Below are 21,021 nucleotides of genomic sequence, written 5' to 3'. Positions count from 1 at the left end.
AGGAAACAGCAGTGTTATTGTCATTCATGTGCAAAGCTGTGGAGGTCACTGTGACACCTTGATCATGGCATTTCTGTCTGTTCTTTGCATCAAAACTTGATATGCATCTGTCCTGAACTGGGGTTTTGTCTCCTTCAAGGTGGGAGTGGATTTGCTATGTGATCCTGGGACTTTGATTCTTAAGCACTTTGGGATCTTCCAGGGTCTCTGTGCTTACCTCAGGAAGTATAAAACTGCAACCTTAATTTTAAATAAAGGATTATCTGTGTTGATTTGCCTGTTGGAGAAAAACACACATGGAAGTGTAATAAAAGTCTGGAGAGTAATAAAATTAGAACAGGATATGAATGTAAATGAGTAATTTTGTCAGCAGCAAACTAATGAAGCCTGGTTTCCCAGAGATTTGAGCTTCATGTTTGATTTACTGCTACCTAAAAGGTACAAGATAGAATTGAAGCATTTCTTCTTGTTGAGCTTTTAGAACACTTTTGTGCTCTCTTTGCTGTTTAGTGAGATGTGACCTCTTTGTCACCCCTATGCTTTTTCTGTAGCATCTCTGTATTGTGGAGCTGCATCATTTCATAGCACTTGAGGGAAACAATTAATCTCTTTAAAACATAGTTGAAGTTAACAGATGGTCTTGGGAACAAATCCATGTGTGTAGTCACACATCCAGAGGGGTTCTGAACACAGCAGTGTGATCTCCATTCCGTAAGGAATCACGAGTTTGCCTGAGCATGCAGTTGTCACTGAGGTTGGAAAGATCTGTAAAATTCTTGAGTCCAGCAATAACCCAGCAGTTCCAAGCCCACCACTAACCCATGTCTCTGACTGCCACATTTACACGTCTCTTGAATCCCTCCAGGGATGGTGATGCCACTGCTGCCCTGGGCACCCTGTGAAAGTGCCTGACCCACACTTCTGGTGGAAATATTTTTCCTAACATCCAATCTAAACCTCCCGTGGTGCAACTTGAGGCCATTTACTCACAGTCGTTACCTTGGAGAAGAGACTGACTCCCGTCCCACGAGAGCCTCCTCTCAGGGAGCAATGAGGTCTCCCCTGAGCCTCCATTTCTGCAGGCTGAGCCCCCCTCCAGCTCCCTCAGCCGCTCCTTACCAGCCTGATGCTCCAACCCTTCCCCAGCTCTGTTCCCCTCGCTAGACTCACTGCAGCCCCTCAGGCTCTTTCTTGCAGTGAGGGACCCAGAACCAGGCACGGGATTTGGTGCATGGCCTCCCCAGTGCCGAGTACAGGGGGACAGTCACTGGTCCTGCTGGCCACACTGGTCCAGGCCAGGTGCCACTGGCCTTTTGGGCCACCTGGGCACACCTGGCTCATGTTCAGCCACTGCTGGCCCGCAGGTCCTGTTCTGTCAGGCATTGTCAGCCACTGTGCCCCAGCCTGGAGCACTGCAGGCTCGCGGTGGCCCAGAGCCTGGCCTTGCTGGACCTCAGCCAGCCCAGTGAAACAGCATTTGCTGATTCCTGATCCTCACACAACCGGTGCCTTTTTTTAACTGTTGATGCCAATGGTGGAATGTCAGAGATCCCAGCTTTCCATCTGAAGCCTTCAGTGTTCTTGGTGTAGTGAAGGCTGAGGAAGTAGCAAAGGGAGCTGTGAAAGGCCACATAATCCTTAGTGTTTCTTAATAACTTCTGAAATTGATTTCAAGTGAATGAGGCTGTGTAGTTATTAAAGGAGTAACATTGGGGATTATTATTTTACTGCAAGATGCATGAATCTGGTGTTTCATATAAAAGACAGTAATTTGTAATACAATTTTATTGATTAAGGCTTATAATCACTAAATCTTGCATGTTAATGTGACTGAATGTGAAACATTGTCTTTATCAATTTCCAAACAGTGGATAAATTTGTTGGTTATGTTCCAATATTATGAACCATCAGTAGCTTTTTTTCAGGCTATTATAATTTTTACAGAGGAAATAATAGCCTTATTACCTCTGGAGTAGTAACATATGGATCTACCAAGGCTTTAAAACTTAAAAGAATGTAAACTTCAAAATTAATAGGTGCTTATGGCTAATGATAATCTGAATGATTTGAAGAAAAAACATGTCCAGAGTTTAGTTAAAACATGTATTAAAGTGAAACTCAGCAGAGTTCAGCCCTGTAACCAGAAGGTTTTATAGAAAGCACCTGGAAGCCCTCAGAGTGTACCTCCTGGCCTGGGAGAAGAGAAATTTTCCCTCTGCCTTGGCAATTGCTATAGGATTTAATGAATGTGCTTCTACCTTTACATGGTGTCACCAGCTTATCTTTTTTAGCAATTCAGTGCCACCACCATTTCTATGATCACAAAATCCTATATCCACCTTGCAAACCCATTCAAATGAAATTAAGACCAAAGCACAGAATTTTCCTGGGTTGTCTGTTGGGAGAAAAACAATGTCCCACTTTGCACTCTCATTATTTCAGCCTTGTAAAGGAGAAGGGAAGAAGGTGGTGCAGAGGTCCTGCAACTTCAGTGGTGAGTCTGAGTAGGAGAGAAACTGCCTCCTTTTCCTCTAGTGATTTACAAACCCGTACTTACCTAAAGACCCCAGTAAGTAAGATAAGCTTGGCACAGTTCCCATTGGCATCATGTAGATCTGGTGTGAGGAGTGACTCTGCTTATGCCAGCAAAGCAAAGACATTTATTACACAGTTTACCAGTATTTATAGGTCACTACATTCGTATAAAATTTTCCACTTCGACCCCTTTGTCCCAGTCCCCTTTGGAAACACAATCTTCTGATTATTCTTCTTATGCTAGTAATGTCCTTTGTTATCCCTTTTGCCATAAAGTCCCTTTTGCATCTCCCCTCACCAGAGCACTCAGTGTCAGAGTGACCAGACATGATGTCTTCACTTCTGTTCTTGCCTTGAGTTTATCTCTCCCTTGGGTTTCCCTTGCTGTACCAGGGCCAAAAGGTCTGCAAAAGTCCTGTGGCTCTGTTTAATAATGAGAAATAGTATCTGTTGCATTTTAAAGACACTGTTTGTAATGCTTAATAAGAGTATTTCTATATATCTGTCAATGTCTGTGTGTCTGGCAGTGGACCTTACTTAATTTTCTGCTTTGTTACAGCTCTTACAACTCTGCTATCATTTCCATTTGCAATACAGCCATTAAGACACCTTTTTAAAAAGTCATGATCCTATACATTTAAATTTGTTTGCAGTGTTACTTCATTTTTTTTGGAAACAGCAGTAGAGCCCTTCTTTTGAAATAAATCTTACCCAAATTTTAACAACATTTCCAGTTATTTTTAAATAAGCAGGTTTCTGTAGCCACATTCTGGAAGTATATGTGGGTATTTTGCAGCGTGTTTACAAATATCTCATCATATGCAGGCAGCTGTCATTATTTTATCTTTGGCAAATGGGAATACAGAGGCAAAATTAGAGTTACATTTAAAGCTGGAGTATCTTGCATAAGAGTGGGATATAGAGACTTCTAAAATATTTGATGAGAACTAATTGGAACATGTGCTGCTTCTATGATTACTTTGCATTAGGGCTCTGCCTTTGGAGAGGGAAAAATGATAAATATTTAGATTAGGGCTGAGAGAACTTTTATCTGCCTGGAGCTGTTTCTGTTTTTTAAGAACTGTAGCTTGGACGTTTGCTAATGCTGTCTTGTCTGCAATCAAACAGTGGATCAATAAAATAATAAACACAAAGCACTGATGTTAGGTTTTCTGTTGATGGATTGTACATCTGAGGAAACATTTATAAAGAAACTATGAAGGCCAGTGTTTATAGAACACAACAAACAGTATTTGCCATTAGATCTCCCGTGTTTGCACTGGTTTATTTTGTTTTCAATTAAAATAAAACTGAAATCCACAATACCATTCTAGATGAATGTTTTGTTTTGAAGTCACAAGGAAATGCAGATCGTTTTTTCCAAGGTTGTGTGTGACAGCAGTGGGATGCAAACTCAGTGATCAGTGCCTGTGAGTAAAGCTGAACAGGCTGCTTCCCTTCGGCCTTCCTTCATCTCATGCTTTGACCCCTGAGCACATTTCATTATCACTGTGCAGCCTGCTTTGATGGATGTGCAAGATGTTAGTCCTGTTGAAAATCTGATTCTCAGGGTAAAGTCGATTGCTTCTTCTGTAGCCCAAATATTTGAGCTCACTGAGGATGAACAGCAGAGAGCTTGGAAAAGAGCACAGCTTTGTCCTGGGAAACTCCACAGCCCTTTCACACCCCTGGAGGGAGAGGGGGCAGCAGGAAAATGTCTAAGCAATGCTTAATGTATGTTTTCAGTGCCTTATAATTACCAAAACTGTGGGTGATCCTCTAAAGGCATTCACAGGGTTGATTGCAATTATTAAGTGTGGAATTCGTCTGCCTAAATGTCAGTGGATGTAGCTGAGCAAAGCTTCAGCTCTTGTGGTCAGAAAGGGAAACCTGTGTGATGATAGTTGAGGAAATATTCTAAAAATCCTGAGTTTATACCTCCGTACCTAATCCCTACCCCCCCTGCACACACACCCTTGCCATTTTTTATTTTTCACACATAATAGGAATGATGAACTTCAGCACTTTTATAAAGTCACCGTCTGTTCTCTTTTGCAAAAATAAACAATATATTGTAATAGAGAAACAGGAACCAGGCTTGAATTAGAGGTCATAGATTCTGAGTTAATTTAGAATTTGGCACTTGGCTCAGATATGATTGGCAAAGAGATTTTAAAAAGGCTGCAACTATAAACTGGAATTATGTGAGTGGGAGATGGCTTTGAATCTATAATGCATGTCCTGAGACTGACTTGCTCATAAAAGAGCATGTGTTTAATGTGTCATGAAAATATTTAAGTCATATTGATCTTTATATAAATATTTCATTTTTAAAGTTGGATTCTGGAGTATCTTGCATAGGAGCAGCATATAGAGACTGAACTAAAAATAAAATAAAATAAAATTAACTCCGTGTGCATATCCTTGCTATCACTATGAAGGATAAAAAAAGGAACACCAGAAATTGGGTCTTTTTTCCCTTTCCAGTCTCATATTCTCACAGGATCCTTTATGCTGTCTTTTGTGACCAAATCAATTTTTTTAGTCCTTGCTATATCATCTGTTCTGTTCTCTAGTACGCCTCTGAGAGATGCTATGGATCTATTATATCAGGAAACAGTTTGGAGGCAGAGTGAACTGCTGCCAAGAAGGCACTCATGTATGAGGGTGAGAATGTGGGTGGGTAACTGAGATGTCCAAAAGGGACACTTGTCTGTGTGCCTTCAACTGCTTCTGATCCAAAGACGATGTCTGTAAATAAAGCAGGATGTATTTTGAATGTGCCCATGTTCTGCACCATTAGTTCTTCCACTGCTGGGAAACTAAACTGCACATCTGCTACCACCTGGCAGCTCAAGTGGCTCAAGGAGTGACAGCAGTTAAAAAAGGACCACCTCTGAAGTATAACCTATTTTTCTTTTTGCTATTGTCTTTAAATAAGTACAGTCTCTTAATTTAGCTCAAATATAACTTAGCTCACCGTTGCTGTTGGCACCATATGGAATGGCCTCTGGGGCTTTCAGAAACCATTTAGTACTGACAGAGGAAAAGGGAGGAGCTGCACTCAGCACATCCCACTGCACAACACCTGCTTAATGGCCCTTTTGGATACACAATGACCTGGTGCCTGAGTCTGTATTTTGGAAAAACAGGTGAAATACAAATGAACTTTGTGTCTCTCCAGTGCATAAGACTTAGACCCACGCCCCCAGTTATGATTGTTTTGTGCTGTTCCTCACAGGTGAAATTTGTGCTTTTAAAATCCATGGGCAAGAAATGCCCTTTGAGGCCATTGTGCTGAACAAGACATCTGGAGAAGGTCAGCTTCGAGCAAAGAGTCCCATTGACTGTGAGCTGCAGAAGGAATACACTTTCATCATCCAGGCCTATGACTGTGGATCAGGACCAGGTGGAACAAACTGGAAGAAATCTCACAAGTGAGTGAAAATGAGAAGAATTTTTTTTTTTTTTTTTTTTTTTTTTGCTTTGGTATACGTTTGCTCCACAGTCTATGTTATTTCAGGTAGAAAGCAACTAAAACAAAGATAAATCACAGTTGCAATATTCCACCCATCCTTTCATTCCTTTTTCCTATTAGAAAATATATTCTTTTTTGTTTACTTCAGTTAAAGCTTTGGACAGGATCCCTGCTCAAGTGGATAAATGCATCTCAGTTTTGGGTTATATTTTCCATTCATGTTTTCATGTTGAATACATCCAGGTCATGGAAACTGGCTTTCAATTGATATTTGCAATTTTTAAATAGTTTTCTCTCTGTTCATCTCATTTCAAATGGTAAGAAAAGAGGAATCATCCCCCTTTTTTAGTATATCTATGTCATAAAGCTGAGCAGTGTCACATCTGAACAGTGCCTGACCTCAGCTTTTGTCCACCAAGTCTCAGAGAAAGTGAAGTCCTCTGAAGAGGAGTGCACTGAAGGTCAGTAGGTGGTACTTTTTACTGTGGAGCCAATTCCCTGAATAAGCTTAGGTGGCACAGTGCCTTTTTTTCCCTTTGAATTAATGAAACTAAGCTCCAGACCATTTGTCATTAAAGATGAATTTAACTCACATAGATGTGTAAGTGCTGTACAAATAGTTCATTTTGCTGAGAGCCATTATAATAAATTATTTATAGTAGTCATTCCTCCTTTTACTCATCCAGGACATATGACAATTAAAAATTTAATTAGGTCTGTAATGCATGCTGAAGTTTTCAGGATATTTAAAAAGAATACAGAGTTAAGAGGAAGCCTGTAATGGCAGATAACCATCAAATCACAGAAACAGGTTTTGCTTCACAATATCAAATTTTATTATGTTTCCCCCTCTCACGTCAATAACAATCTGGTAGAAATCCAGTTGTGGAAAATTTTGGTCTAATCTTGACTAAATGAAGTCTAGCCCACTGCCACCAGACTTTGTCTAGTAGCACACGCTCAGCCACGCTGGGGTCCCAGCCTTTATTGCAGCTCTGCCATTGCTCCAGAACATCCCTTTTGTGTCCCTCTGTCACCCTGCCTGGAGAAGGTCAGAAACCAAGATCAAACCAGAAAGCAAAGCGTTCCAAAGCAAAGCCTTTAGGGTTTACTCACTAAATATCAAAGGCCTTGGTGGGCTACATGTGCAGTGTTGTAACTACTTGAAGGATTAGATAATTATCATCAGCAGAAGGTGAGAGCCTTACTTAATATAGAAGAATGTTTGTAAACTGACCATTTTTAGGTAGGGGATATGGAAGACTACTGTGATTTTTTTTCCTCTTTGCCTATTTTACTGTGTAATGATATCACTGGCTTTCTGCTGGGGTTCATTTTTGGGGCAGATTTTAATAGGGAACACCTTGAAACTGTCTCCCTACAAACCATGGCAATGGACTTTTACCTAGTGCCACATTAAGATACTAAATCGGGCAAATGAAACATAAAAATTCTATTATCTCATTTTAATAGGGGCTTATAGTTTTCTAGATATATTTTGTTAGTCTTTTTGAGTGTTTTGAAAATAAACTTTTAGTGAAGTGTCACAATAAATTAATTTTTTCTCTTTGATATTTTCTGTGCCTGTTTTAGGGCAGTAGTCCATATCCAGGTAAAGGATGTCAACGAATTCTCCCCAGCATTCAAGGAGAGCATGTACAAGGCCTCAGTGACAGAGGGGAAGATCTATGACAGCATTCTGCAGGTGGAAGCCACAGACGAGGATTGCTCCCCCCAGTACAGCCAGATCTGCAACTACGAGATTGTCACCACAGATGTTCCCTTTGCCATCGACAGGAACGGTGAGTGCTGCCACAGCAGGGCTGTCTGCAGGGCTGGCAGTGCTTGGGGGCATGAGCTGATCACCTGGCTGGAGAGGGAACTCCAGAGAGAAATCCTGTTCTCATCTTTGAGAATGGAGGAATCCTCACACTGAGCAATTCCAGCCCTTTTGTGTAACACCGGGGCAGAAAGTGATGCAGTAATCTCCTGTGGAAATTAAACCACCAGATTTAGGTGAGCAATATGATTCTTGGTCACTCGTTTCATTCTCACAAATGTCTCAGATCTTGTTTCCCATCCAAGTGATGTCATTCCCCAAGACAGCATGTATTCCCCAGAGCAGGGTTTATTTACTGGATTACAGCTAGTCCCATTCCCCTGAACTTCCTGAAGCAGAACCCGAATATGGCAATATTCTGCATATGTTTATTGATTGTTAAAGCTTTTAGGATCACGGGTCCACAGACCTGCCTATTTGTGGTGCTTCCTGAAGTGGATCCATTACTCTGCAGCATGGAAGAAAACATACTTTGGAGAATAAGTACCATTTCTTAAGTCTTTGTTGGTTTGTTTTTGTTGTTTTTCTGAGGTATATTGTCACCAGATGACACAAGGAAAAACGATGCACCACAGCTATGGTCACGATGAAGAGACTAATTTATTTCCTCTGACTCCAATCATTTATAGTTCTCAAAATGTGCCAGTGGGTTGGAGGGTGAACGTGCCACCTCGCCAACGACACTGGACAAACCACCTGTACATCAAATTTCTCCGCCTCTATGAAGGAATGCAAAACAATAGGTTGTTTACAGAAAGTTGTGTGAGAAACTTCCCTACAAGAATGTAAACTCAGAAGGCTTTAGAAAAATCTTAAAAATCAGGGCGACAGTATATATTTTGCATTTTAGTGAAAATAATAAACCATATTAAGTTTTCCATATGCAGCAGTTTTTGATCTTGGTGGCCTTGTATGTCAGCTTCCTGGATCAGCAAAGAACATGGAACTGAGTTTGAGAATGGTGACTGAGCTGCCTGAAAAGCATGTGGAAGGCCCTTCCTCCCATTCTCTGCTTGCTTCAGATGATACAAAATAGTTTCCCCTGAAGAAATACCCTGTGTGCATACCCAGCAATGCTCTGATTTATCTCTCCTAGCAGAAGCATTTAATCCATGTTTGTAGGAGGAGAGTACAGTTTGGAAATTAAATCTGATTTTTGGCCAAATTGTAAATTGAAAGCATGCATGGAGCTACTGTTTTCTCTGAGCAGTCATTTTCACGTTGGGATGTTTTATAAAAACTCTTTACCCTGTTCAAAAATTATTCATCTGTATTTGTTCAGTTCTTGCACAATGCACAGATGAGCATCAGAAGACAATAACCTGTTACATCAATAAATTTTAATGACTTTGGGGAAAAATCCATCTGATTATCACACACTGGGAAGCGAGTGTATGGTATGGGAAGTGCAATCATGAGGAATATGTTTGTGTTTGAGTAAATGAGGGCAGCTGGCACAGTAACCCTAAGGATCCTTGAGAATCCAGAGAACTGCACAAAGAATTTTTTACAGCAAGTGGGCATTTGGAAGGACATATTTGGAAGCAATTCCCTAGAAGACTTTCTTCTCCGTGGATTTTTTCCTAACTGTGAGATGTCCCATGCTGTCATAAAAGAAAGTTCTCTGTGTCTCTGGATCCATTTTTTTCCAAGGCTCTGCGTGACTTCTGTGTGAAGGGTGGGTATTTAGAGAAGTGACACGTTGTCTCGTAATTTCCTGTGGGGTTTGTGGCAGATAAAAGGGACAGAATAGCCTGCAATTGGTGTGATACAGAGCAGTCATTTCTACTACTTGTGCCTTTTCAAGTATAAACCTCCTGTCACACAGAGCAGCTGCCTCAGGAGTACTCATGTCTTTTTACAGTCAGAGATATGATCAAAAGCATAGGAAATGTCAGGAGTCCTTGATTACATCTTTGACCTCATGTGCCTGGGACCTGCTTTTCAGCAAAGACAATGAGAAAATCATTGATTTAAATGTGACTTTAAAGCCTGCAGTGAATAATTGGTATAAGGTTGTAATACTTGCAGTTTCTTGGTCATGAGTTCACTTAATATTTTTGATCTATTTGTTCACTAAAAGAACAGTACTGCCACAACCAACAGTAATTGCAGTCTAATTTGCAATTTTTAAAGATAATGGTAATTGCTTAAACCCACTGGGATTAGAGACAAAAAATAGATGACTGTACTTTTATTTTGTGACAAAAATTTGTTGCTTAGTTCCAACACATTTCACTGCTGAGAATGTCTCTCTATGGCAGCTGATAGAAACTTTCTCTGGTGCAAATTCTTTGGAAACATGTCCATTTTTGTTCCGGGTAGAGGGTGGTTAAAATAGATGCATGAGATGCCTGGGACTGTCTGGTAATACTGTGCTAATTAGGATTTTGTTAACAGGAGTATTTTTAGCCATTGTGAAATACAAATCTAGGTTCTTGTGTGTTGCGGTGTGATTTCATGGTTTCCCCAGAACCCCGGGTTTCTCCCCTGAAGGTGTCCTCCCAGGTGTGTCTATCACTCCTCCTTTCCCCACCCTGACCCCTGCTGAGCACTGTCACTCCTGGCATTCCAGAAGTGCGTGGAGTGATTGGGAAGATTCAAAAGATGCCCTCCACCCCCAGGGGGCATTGGGCCATCCAGGTGTCCTTTGTCCCTTGACACCTCCTCTCCCATACCTGGTTGGTGGGCTCCCTACCCGTCCTCTCCCTTCCCCAGGTAAAAGAGAGGGGAACCACGCGGTCCAGACAGTTCTGATGGAGCAGTGAGAGGATTCAGGGGCCCTGGGGGCCAGAATAAAAGCTCTGGATTAAACCCTCTATCAGAACCGACTCCTTTCCTTCACCATCACCTTAAAGGATTCTTGGGCAGAGGGAATCCTGAGGAGCAGACCCTCTGTGAGAGGAAGCTCCATCCTGCTGCCACCTGAGCTCCGGCATGCCTGGGCTTGTCTCCGTGCGCCCAGCTGTGACATCCAGCTAGCCAAAGGTGTCTCTGGGGTCAAACACCACAGTCCCCACCATTTGGTCCAGCAGCAGGGCCCAGACAAGCTAGAAGCACGATATTGGCAACTCCAATACTTGTGTCTTCTGCAGGTTATGATGTTTTTATGCTTTTCAGTCACCTACATGTTGAGCTTCATTGCTCAGAAAGAGGATAAGCAAATACCTTAAAATCAAATCTAAATATTGCAGAGGGCCCCAAAAGATGGAGGTGGGGGTGAATTGTGAGGAAAACAAGCCACTGTCTGCCCCAGATGGTAGACTTTTTTTTCATGACCAGCATATGAAGCTAACCCTAAACGCAGGTCTGCAAAAAGGTGAAGCTATATGATCAGCTCTTTTCCTTTTGGCAGGCCAGTGTCTTGTTAGGTAAAACTTACTTCTTGTCCCTAGATCCATGCATGGAGCATTTTGTTGGCCTTGAGAAATTGTATTACACATTGGGGAAGGTTTGCAGAGAGGCAGAGAGAGCCCTGCCGGCTATGCTGGTGCACAGGCTGCCTCATCCCCACTCCATGGGAGGCAGGAGTGGGTGGGCACAGGAAGCAGCATCAGCCTGGGGGTATTTCCTACAGATCCTTGTAGCTTAGGCACTTTGGGGAGGTAATATAAAGCTTCCCAGTTACATTTGGGAACTCTGGTCCTTGGTATGTGATTTCCTTGTGGATAAAATTACTTTGTGTTCTGAAACTATAGCACTAATAAAATTCAGTCTTGTATATGATGAGCCCAACTTGGAGGGCAATGAGCAATGAATTACGATCGTGTAAAGGCAGAGGACAAATCTATGCTTTGCTGTGCAGAGAACTGTGATTAAAGGTATAAGGAGTAATATATTTTAAAGTAGTATTGCAGATTAATCTCATTTTATCCCTAGCAGAGAATCCAAATCAAGTCAGTTACTGTAGCAATATTGTGTAGGCTTTTTTCAGGTGACAGAAAAATGAAACCACAATGCACAGATCTGTCAGAATGCCAGCAAAACCCATTTTTATTCATATATCTTGTGCTTTATTTGTCAGGGATTATGGTCAGATGATCTGGGAACTCAGGTATAAATACAAATTCTGTCACATCTGTGACCTAGTCTCACCTCAAAAATGGGGATGATTCTTATTTGCCACCCAGCTCTGGGGAGCACTTCACAAATGCATGTTCAGACTGTTCAATGTGAAGATGAGACAGGAACCTGTCCAGTCCATACAGGTTTTATCAGGCTACAAATCCTAGACAGGAGAGGAGCTCACAAGATCCCCTTTACAGCACCCAGAGCTGCGGCAGGAGCTGTGCACACTTCATATTGCCAGAAAAGTAAAGCCAAACTTTATGGCTGAGCATCTGCATTTGATATTTCTATATTTATGAAATGACAGATTCTTTCCTTTATAATTTAAAAAATGAACCTTTTTGACAAGATGATCAATTGATTTAGTAACTGTGGAATTTAGGAGGGAATTGCCATACTAAATCAGTCAAGTCTTTCCCCATTCCCATGTTTGCTGCAAAGTAAGGTGGAAGAGCCATAATAGAGGGATGTCTATATCCATCTATCCCTAAAACTGACCTTGAAGAAACAGAGGTGTAAATGTCTGTGTCCTCAGGAAGGGCTTTTTATATTCCTCTAGTCACCGATCTGCTTTTTGTTGTTTGAAAATTGGTTACAGCTCTGGGTATTTCTAGAAAAAGGCAGATATTTAGGAAGACTGAATAAAAAATATATGGCCTAATTTTGAATTGTGTAAAGGTGTACTTACTTCTGCATTAAAATTTTCTCTTTTTAATGTTATTAATTACTTTTTTTGTCTATGGGTGAGATGTAAACAGAAGCTTTCAGACTATCATCTCTAAAACTTTAGTTAGTCTGTGTTTATAGTACTTCTGTGTCTGCTTTTTAATTGTATTGATTAAATTATAAAAACCCAAGGAATCATAAAGCATCAGAGTTAAAAAAAGTAATAGGAAATCAATAAACTATTGGGTAACATCTGCAAGTCATCCAAATTATTTTCCAGAATAACACCTAAGGGTCAGAATCTTTGCAGTCCAAATCTGAAATGGCCAGAATGAAATACAGATCTTGGAAGATAGATTTAATCAAATGTAAATATGTCGTAATGATTTATAAATCCTGTAGGACAGTTAATGTGCCACACAAATTTTTGCAATCTGCTAATGAAAATTTGGACTGTTTTGATTTCTTGAGAATTATCCTTGCTGATCACAGACTAAAATAATACCAAGAAGAACCAAATAGGGAAATATAAAGATTCATGTATGAAATAATATAATGCAGAAAGGACAGAAGAACTGAGCAGATATAAAGTCAGTAATTAAGTATATACAGTGGCAGTTTTTCATTAAATCCTCTCAGGCAGCCACTAATCAGGCAACTCAAGATCGTAAAATGGGTGATTAGATTGCTTTGTCAATCACGAACTCAAAACCCAATGAAGTAGTTGATGTGGTTGTTGCAGTTCTTGTGGGGAGGAAAGATCTGTGCCCATGGCAGGCCTGACAACATGAGGTACCCCAGAGAGAGAACCCCAGAGTCTGCAGGACACTGCCCTGTGTCCAAATCAGCCTTTAGCAGCTCGTTCCATTTCTCCTTTCAGGACATTAAAATATGAGAAGGGCTGGTCCTCCTGTGTGTCCTGCTCACAAAGGGAGCGGGAGAGACTCAGACTCAGCAGTAAATGGGGTTTTGGGTCTGACTTACAACTGCAGATGCAAGGGTCTATTTAAACTACACGTTTTGAACCTGAAGGTGGTGATAAATGCAAACAGCAGGCTTTCTTCAGGCCTGACCTGGAAAGTTTTGCATCCATTTCAATAAACTCCTAAAGTTGGCTTTATTGTAGTAGTAGTAAAAGGCAAAGTGGTGGGCTCTGACAAGATAAGGAGTGTGAAGCAAAGAGACACCTGCTAAAAGTCTTCACTTGTCAAATTAATGGAGCTTTAGTGAAAGACTTATTTTAAGAAGCTGTATTTGTCTGCTTTCTCCTGTCTCTCACTCACTTGAGCGAAAAGAAAAAAGAAAATGAAACCCAAATGCTCAAACCAAACCTAACGTTTTGTGCCCAACAAAAGAGACTTTGGCCAGCACCTGTAGGGATCAGTTCACTGCATCTGACTAAATTCCAGGATGTGGGGGCTGCCCATTTCAAATTTAGCACAATTTTTTGTGCTAAAAATCTGCTTAGCAAGCAAGGTTTTTGCTGATCCTTGCTTGCAAGCAGATATTACGTGTAGCACTGCTGCAGAGTAAGTTTGTTCCTTGAATTTTAGAACAAAGATCCTCATTCAAAGAGATGGTGAAGCAAACAACCCTGCAAAAGCAAAAGCATGAAATGAATGAACCAGGATGAAGTTTCAACTTTACTTGTGCAAAAAGTAAATTTCAGTGGAAATGGACAGAATTAAAATGCTGAACTTGTTAATAGAAAACCCACATATTTTGCATAGTGCTCTCCCAGTCCTCCAGGAACTATTCAGAGAAAGATCTTTCCCTTTCCTTCTGAAAGTTCTGATGTCTTTGTTCCCAGAGCAGGCAATTTGTTACCTTTGTATGTGTGTCAGGTTCAGCAGATAAACCCTGTTGTTGCTGGGTTTTATTTTGCATGTGATAACTCTGTGCTGCCCTATCAAATACTGCTAAACACTGTAATGCAGGAGGTGATTGCAGGGCTTTTCCTATTTTTAAAACGTCTCTCACCTACAGGGTAATTGCTTTTGAGAAAACAACTTGGTTTCAGTGGTGGATCTCAGGAACGTGGCTGTTAAAACCATGTATTGTGGCAAATGTGGAAAAGGAGAGTGTACCTACTCATTGCACACGTCAAGATGTAACTGCTAATTACTTCTGCCATCTTACTTTAGAAAGTGTTGTTAAACAGATGTTTTCTGATAGAGCCGTGCACACATGATATCACTCCCATCTTATATTTTCCTACAAGCTTCTTATTTCTCTGCTGGATTGAAAGAAAATCCTTCCTATTCCTCAGAACGTCCTGCCTCTGCATGTCCTGTGCGCTTTGAAGAGCTCAAAGTCACAAAGCACTTGATGAACCAGAACCCAAATGTTGCAGTATGTGGATGCTAAGCCAAGAATGAATCTCTGAATGTTTTCTTGTGTTGAACCTCTAGGTAACATCAGGAACACCGAGAAACTGAGCTATGATAAACAGCACCAGTATGAGATAATGGTCACAGCTTTTGACTGTGGGCAAAAGCACGCAACAGAAGATGTCTTGGTACGAGTCAATGTCAAACCCGTGTGCAAACCAGGCTGGCAAGGTAAGTTTGAATAGCTTTTCTATTTTAATTCTTTATTTAAATCTCTTTCCTTTGGTGTTTTTCCTCTACCTCGCAGTAAGGAAAGTAGGGTGCTTGTTGCACTGGTGTGGAAAACTGCTGATATTTATTCTGCCTCATTCCAAGCCTGCTAACAAAGTGGATGATAATCCCACGTTTGCTTCCATTTACCATGCTTCTTCTCTAGGCAGAACAAAGAACAGACCAGACAAAAAGAAGTAAGACAAATTTCTACTCTAATGAGTTATCTTATGAGTCTAATAAGTTATGTTAGGAGAAGATTCTGGAAGTTTTAAAAAAATGATGCCGATTTGCCATTGTCCTACTATTCCTTAAAAGGGCATTTTTGAAGCCACCATGGCAAGGTACTTCTGCCATGTGAGCTGTTCAAGTTACCTTGTTCGAGGTTCAGGATTGGCTTTTGTGGCATGCAGGAGCCAAGGCACCCTCAGTGGGACTGAAAAGCATCTTTAAAGCTGATTCCTGTCTTGATATTGAGACATTTCGGTAGGAATCAATTTGATTTTCTAAGAAGGCTGTAAGGATCTATGCCCTGCCTGAAATGGAGAAAACCCCATCTGACAAAGTACAGGGAAGAAAGATATGCCACTAATTGTTAGGAATTAGGATGGAAATGAGGGCTGGATTACAGACAAATGAATTGGATGTGACCACGTTATGCAGGTGTCATTCAGGACTAACTTGACCTTCATAACTATAATTTTTAAACATAATGATTGAGAAGGAAAAAATCAGTTTGGCTGTTGTACTTAAAGGTAAATTTTTAGGTTGACATTTAGAAGAAAAAAAGGTTTCCTTTGGGAAATGAGAAGCTCTGGTCTAGAGGAGCTAGTAATGAATGTTTGCAATAGCAGGATTCTATTTCCACAGCCCTCACTTGGAGCAGAACCATGTTTCAGTTTCTTGGGATGTACTAGTACCTAAGTATTTGAAGAACATTTTTATTGAAAAAAACCACAATACCTATGAACTATTTCCACATTTTCTAACTAATCTTCCTGTTCAAATGATTTATTCTATAAAACTATTATGGTCTCTTTACACTGGAGAAATGTTCTGTTTCCATTTTATGGAGTTACCTTAGATAAATTAAGTATCCCCAAATTAGCTTGAGATTTGTATTAAAATGGGTGTAAATGATGAATATTTTTTCCATTTCTATATATTTTTGGTATTTTATTGATTGAATTGATTCAGGTGTTTTATTGATTGAATAAGTTTTGCAAAGGTAGTAATGGTGCATTCCTATTGCCCAGTGTTATTTCACAGTTCATGTGGTTGTTGTGGTTGTTACTGGTTCCATCAGGTGGGTTTAGACACTAGGCAGCCAATAAAAGGAAAAGGAACAACCTCAAACAGGTTTGGTCGTGGTTTGGGGGGAGGGTTTGATGCTTTGTTCGTGTTATTTGTGCCTTTCCATCTCTCAAACACATGACTCTTCCCCTCCCTGGCACATCCCCAGGTCAAAGAGCACAAAATGCAAGGGGATGTCTCCTACTCAGGGTAGAAGGTCTTTGAGTAAACAGTTGGGTAGATAGGGCTTCAGTGCTTAATTATTATTAATTCATTAATTGTAATTTGAAAGTGAGCTACAACATAATGCTTCCAGAAATTTGTACATTTCTCTTAAAGAGATTTTTATATACCTATTTGTTTTTAAAGGTGGAGAAATTCATGTAGGTGATGCTGTTTGCCAGTTTGAGCCAGTAAAAGTCACCTGTTTCTAGGGAAAAAATAAGATCAAATAAGCAAAACTTTCCAAGAGTATTTCTAGTAGTTAAAGAGAAAATCTGGAGACTAGAAATGGAAGATATTTATAGTGTTCTTTCTTCCCTGTGTCTGTTGCTCTGTGACCTCCCGACAAAGGGGCAGCCAGCAGCTTTGCTCCATCTTCTTTGAAATAAGACTATATTTGTAAAGATTGGATGACTTCAGAAAGTAAAATAATGGGAGATTTCTGACAGAAAAGAGGAATATTCTGAGTATTTGGTTATAATAGAGATGTTGCTAAAATACATGATTTTTTTTCTTGTTCTTCAGTGTCATCCTGAACAAATAAATACTTGGATTTTCAATTTATGGCATTGGCACTTAGTTCCTAAAAGTTAATGGCTTTTGTAATTTGAAATACTGTGCACTTGTTTATGTAACGATCATGAATACAGACTGGAGTAGTCTAATGCAACTTCAATATTAAAAATTTTACTGGGGCAAATTTCAGTGTAGATGCCCTTCAGATAACCTTCACTGTGCAGGGCTGGGACAGGGAAGAACAGGCTGATGTAAAACAATTCAAAACCATTCCTGTCTCTTGAGGCCAACAGCATGTGACTGATGTGTGGCAAAGAAAAATAAGGCTCCACAAGCCAAGATGCTTTCCTTTAATCAATATTTCCTTGGGCTAACAGCATTGAAGTCTTCATTAAATTCAGGAGCTGCTTCCCTGCTCTCTGATGATGGGCATTAATACACTAGTGGCCAGATTCCCATACAGATATTTTCAGCAAAAAAGCCTCCTCTCTATTCAGAGGCTACTCTAGAAACAAACTCAACCCAAGCTGACACCTTCTTTCTGAGCAGACCACTCTGGAGTGTTATTTGTATCCTGAGCAAGCTAAAAATGTAAATCAATGAGATTAATTAATTCCTAATCAGTTATTTTAATTGGAAATTCTCCTTAGCGAGTTTTGTCAAGTGACTCCTAGACCTGTGCTACAAAATCTCTTCTTCTGTTTTCATGTCCATGATTTCCAAACAGCGGAGTGACCGTGTCCTGCCAGGTAGGTCAAGGACTGCATTACCAAGAAAAGCTGGATGATGACAGTACTCCTAACATCATAATGGCTCAATCTGCAGTTGAAGATTCTTTGATTTTTGGTTTAAAACATTTTTAAACACAATATATGGGGTTTCCATCCCAAGCAAAAACCTGTTATCTTCAATACCTCCCTCCAGGGCTCAGTTCTGAGGACACAAAGCTCACACTACACTTCTTCCTGGGCATTCACTTTCAGTGGGGTTCCTTTCACTGCAGTTGTTTTAATGTCACAAATACTGATTTCTCTAAAGTTACATCTTCCTTATTCAAAGAAGGTGGAGAGACTTGTGGTACCCCAGTACTAAATATCCATAAAGTATTTTCATTAAATAGCATGAGGTGAAGTAAGACAAAATCCCGTAATCTAGACCAGATTTCCTTTAGCTCATTTATGGTATTGTAATCTTTTGTCACATTTCTGTTACTTTCACATTTCAGGAACAGTTTTCACAAAACTGTTACTGTCCCCCCATAGTGGGATTGCAAATGGAAATCAAATATAACCCAATGTGTTGAAAGATGCAAGATAGCAAAAAATTGAAAACAATTATTCCTATACCAGGCTCTCTGGTGACCAATGTACTGTGTGGAGAGAAAAAGAGTTTAGCCTCAAAAAAAAAAAAAAAAAAAAAAAAAAAAAGGCAGAATTACAGACCTGAAAACTTGAAAAATATGTTTTGAGATTGTCAGAGGTCTGCTCAATTAGTGACAATTAAACCACAAGTGTGGTTGCTCCCTAAAATGCAATTGATTTCAGACAAAAAATAGTTATTAGAAGAAAAAAAACTTCTCTGAAGCAACCAACTGAATACCCTGAGAAAGTGTCAGAGAGCTCACAACAGGAAAAACTGGCTGTGCTTCCTGGGGGCATGAGTGTGGAGCAAAGACAACAGTCCAAAACTCAAAAGTCACATTTTTTTTCCCCTGATATGCACTATCTATGAAAGGAGACTTTTTCCATGCTAAATTTCATATGGCCTTGCATGGACAATGGTGACTAACCTGCAGGTGAACAGACAGGACTCCAAATAGAAAACAGGATTTCACAGCATCCAGCCTCAGGTGTTTTACCAGTCTGAAAAGATTTCTTGCATTTATCATCCAAGCTCTGTGAACCCATATGCATCCACAACCAATTACCCAAAAAAGAGAATAAGGTTGAAGTTCTTTAAAAATTCATCTTAAAAGAGATAGTCCTGAAAAATTCAATTACTTTTACATAGTGTTGGCTTTAAAATAGTTTTGAAATAAAAGCTTCTCTTTGTTTATTCACCCAATAGATTATAAAAGTATTCTAAAAAGGTGGTTAGTGTATCAAAGATAGTGCATATAATTTCCTTCCTAAGGCATGCCAGGCTCACTAAGGTGACCTGGGCCCTTGCTACCACCTAAAGGCACATTCCTAGCACCTCTTTAAGGTTGAATAGGCATTGTGTGCAGTCAGATCAGATTGCTCTTCCTGCTGAAATAAAATCCTTCTTTTGTACAAAGAAGGCAGGACCTTCCATTTCAGCAGCAGAGTGATCTAACATCACCTCTGAGTCAACATCTCTCAGAGATGCTGTTTGCAGTAGCTGCTGAGTGACTTCAGAATGGTTTTCATGGGGGCTTTCTAGTAAGATCCAGTTACTGAAGAAAACCAAAACCAAATTGGCTTTCATTCTGCCAATGCTTTTAACAAGGAGGAATATGATTACTAAGGAAATTGATTATTTGGAGGAGGCTGGTCAAGTGCAGAAACCTTGCTGATGGGGGTAATGTTCTCAGTCTTCCATAACAATTTAAAAGGGCCAAGTAATTTCTGCACTGAACATAAATCAATTTGCGTTAATCTTGTGCACACACCTAGCAGCTAAAAACAACATCCTTGTGTTGTCTTAGCTGCAAGATATTCACCCATATTTTTATAAATGAAATTTATTTGGAAGCAGGGAGTCTTTAGCCAGTCTAGGCTTGGCACTGCTGTGCATGCAATAGGCACACATCCTTCAACCAGGGTAATCAGGATGAAATACTTGCATTCAGCTGTTAACTTGAATGGCACCATTTTAGTAAAATACCCACTCTAAATAACCACTCTAGACATTTGAAAATTGACTGAACTCCTGAGTACTACCGGGCTTTGAACTTAAAATTTACGTAAGTTCATATTTGTTTTTTAACTTGTATTTATGTTCTTTTTACTTTGCTTTGACTACCAGATATACTCAGAGAAAGCAGTCATACCTGTTCCAATCTAATTTTTCAGATATGCTTCCTTTAGTACGTTCTATGTCTGCATTATAGTTAAGTACATCTTTCCTGAGCACTCCAGGTCCTTCCATGTTTATTTTTACCATGGCCTCTTACTGAAAATAGTGCTTTATATATTCCAGGACTGCCTTACTTTTGCTTGGCCATGTCAGACTGTGGTCTGTGGAAATGCTTTCTTGTCTTAACGAAATCAGCTCTTTTTCCATTTGTTGTTTTTCAGTGATTTCTTAGAAGTTTGCTGAACTTCCTGAGCACTTTGTATCATTACTAAGCACTATTTCTGTAACACCAGTTCTCAAGGACATCTTATTCTGTGCTTAGGATATCTTCTTTCTAGACTGACTTCTAGCGTGGCACTGCCTTCCTTTCCCTTCGCTGGTGGCAGTAACTGACATGGTCCTGGTCTTGTGCCAGGACTGAAAATAGAAATATCAAATAACACTCCCAAGGCAGACTCACAGGAATCATTACCTGTTAGTTCCCTGTGTACCATGAGCTTCACATTTGCAGAGTAACCCATTATTTTCCTCTCTGCAGGCTGTTCTGCTTATCTGTGAGGACTGAAATACTGAAGCCAGTCTTTTCCATCTTAAGTGATACAAAAACCCCATTCATTTTAGACCTAATTAACTAGATTTTTATTTCCATATAACTCTGCGGAAGATAACTCCTTTGCTCACATTTCTGTATTTGCAACTACAAAACTAGTCATTTCTTTTTTGAATTTTCACTGCAAGATCCTCCTGAGCTTTACTGGGGCAAT

The 21,021-nt window shown here is 40.1% G+C and overlaps 1 protein-coding gene across 2 annotated transcripts in view; it reads left to right on the top strand.

The window, feature by feature from the left end:
- The window catches only part of CLSTN2 (calsyntenin 2), a 313,046-nt gene that overhangs the window by 229,044 nt on the left and 62,981 nt on the right, over positions 1–21,021 (top strand). For both annotated transcript variants that reach the window (XM_053951580.1, XM_053951581.1), the window contains exons 3-5: positions 5,777–5,972; positions 7,607–7,815; positions 14,999–15,148. In XM_053951580.1, coding sequence (XP_053807555.1) covers positions 5,777–5,972; positions 7,607–7,815; positions 14,999–15,148 — 555 coding nt within the window. The remainder of the gene's footprint in view (positions 1–5,776; positions 5,973–7,606; positions 7,816–14,998; positions 15,149–21,021) is intronic.

This window comes from Vidua chalybeata, chromosome 10, assembly GCF_026979565.1.
Source record: "Vidua chalybeata isolate OUT-0048 chromosome 10, bVidCha1 merged haplotype, whole genome shotgun sequence".
NCBI classification, from domain to species: Eukaryota; Metazoa; Chordata; class Aves; order Passeriformes; family Viduidae; genus Vidua; species Vidua chalybeata.
The sequence above is the reverse complement of the archived record's forward strand: the minus strand, read 5'-3'. Positions and strand labels throughout refer to the sequence as shown.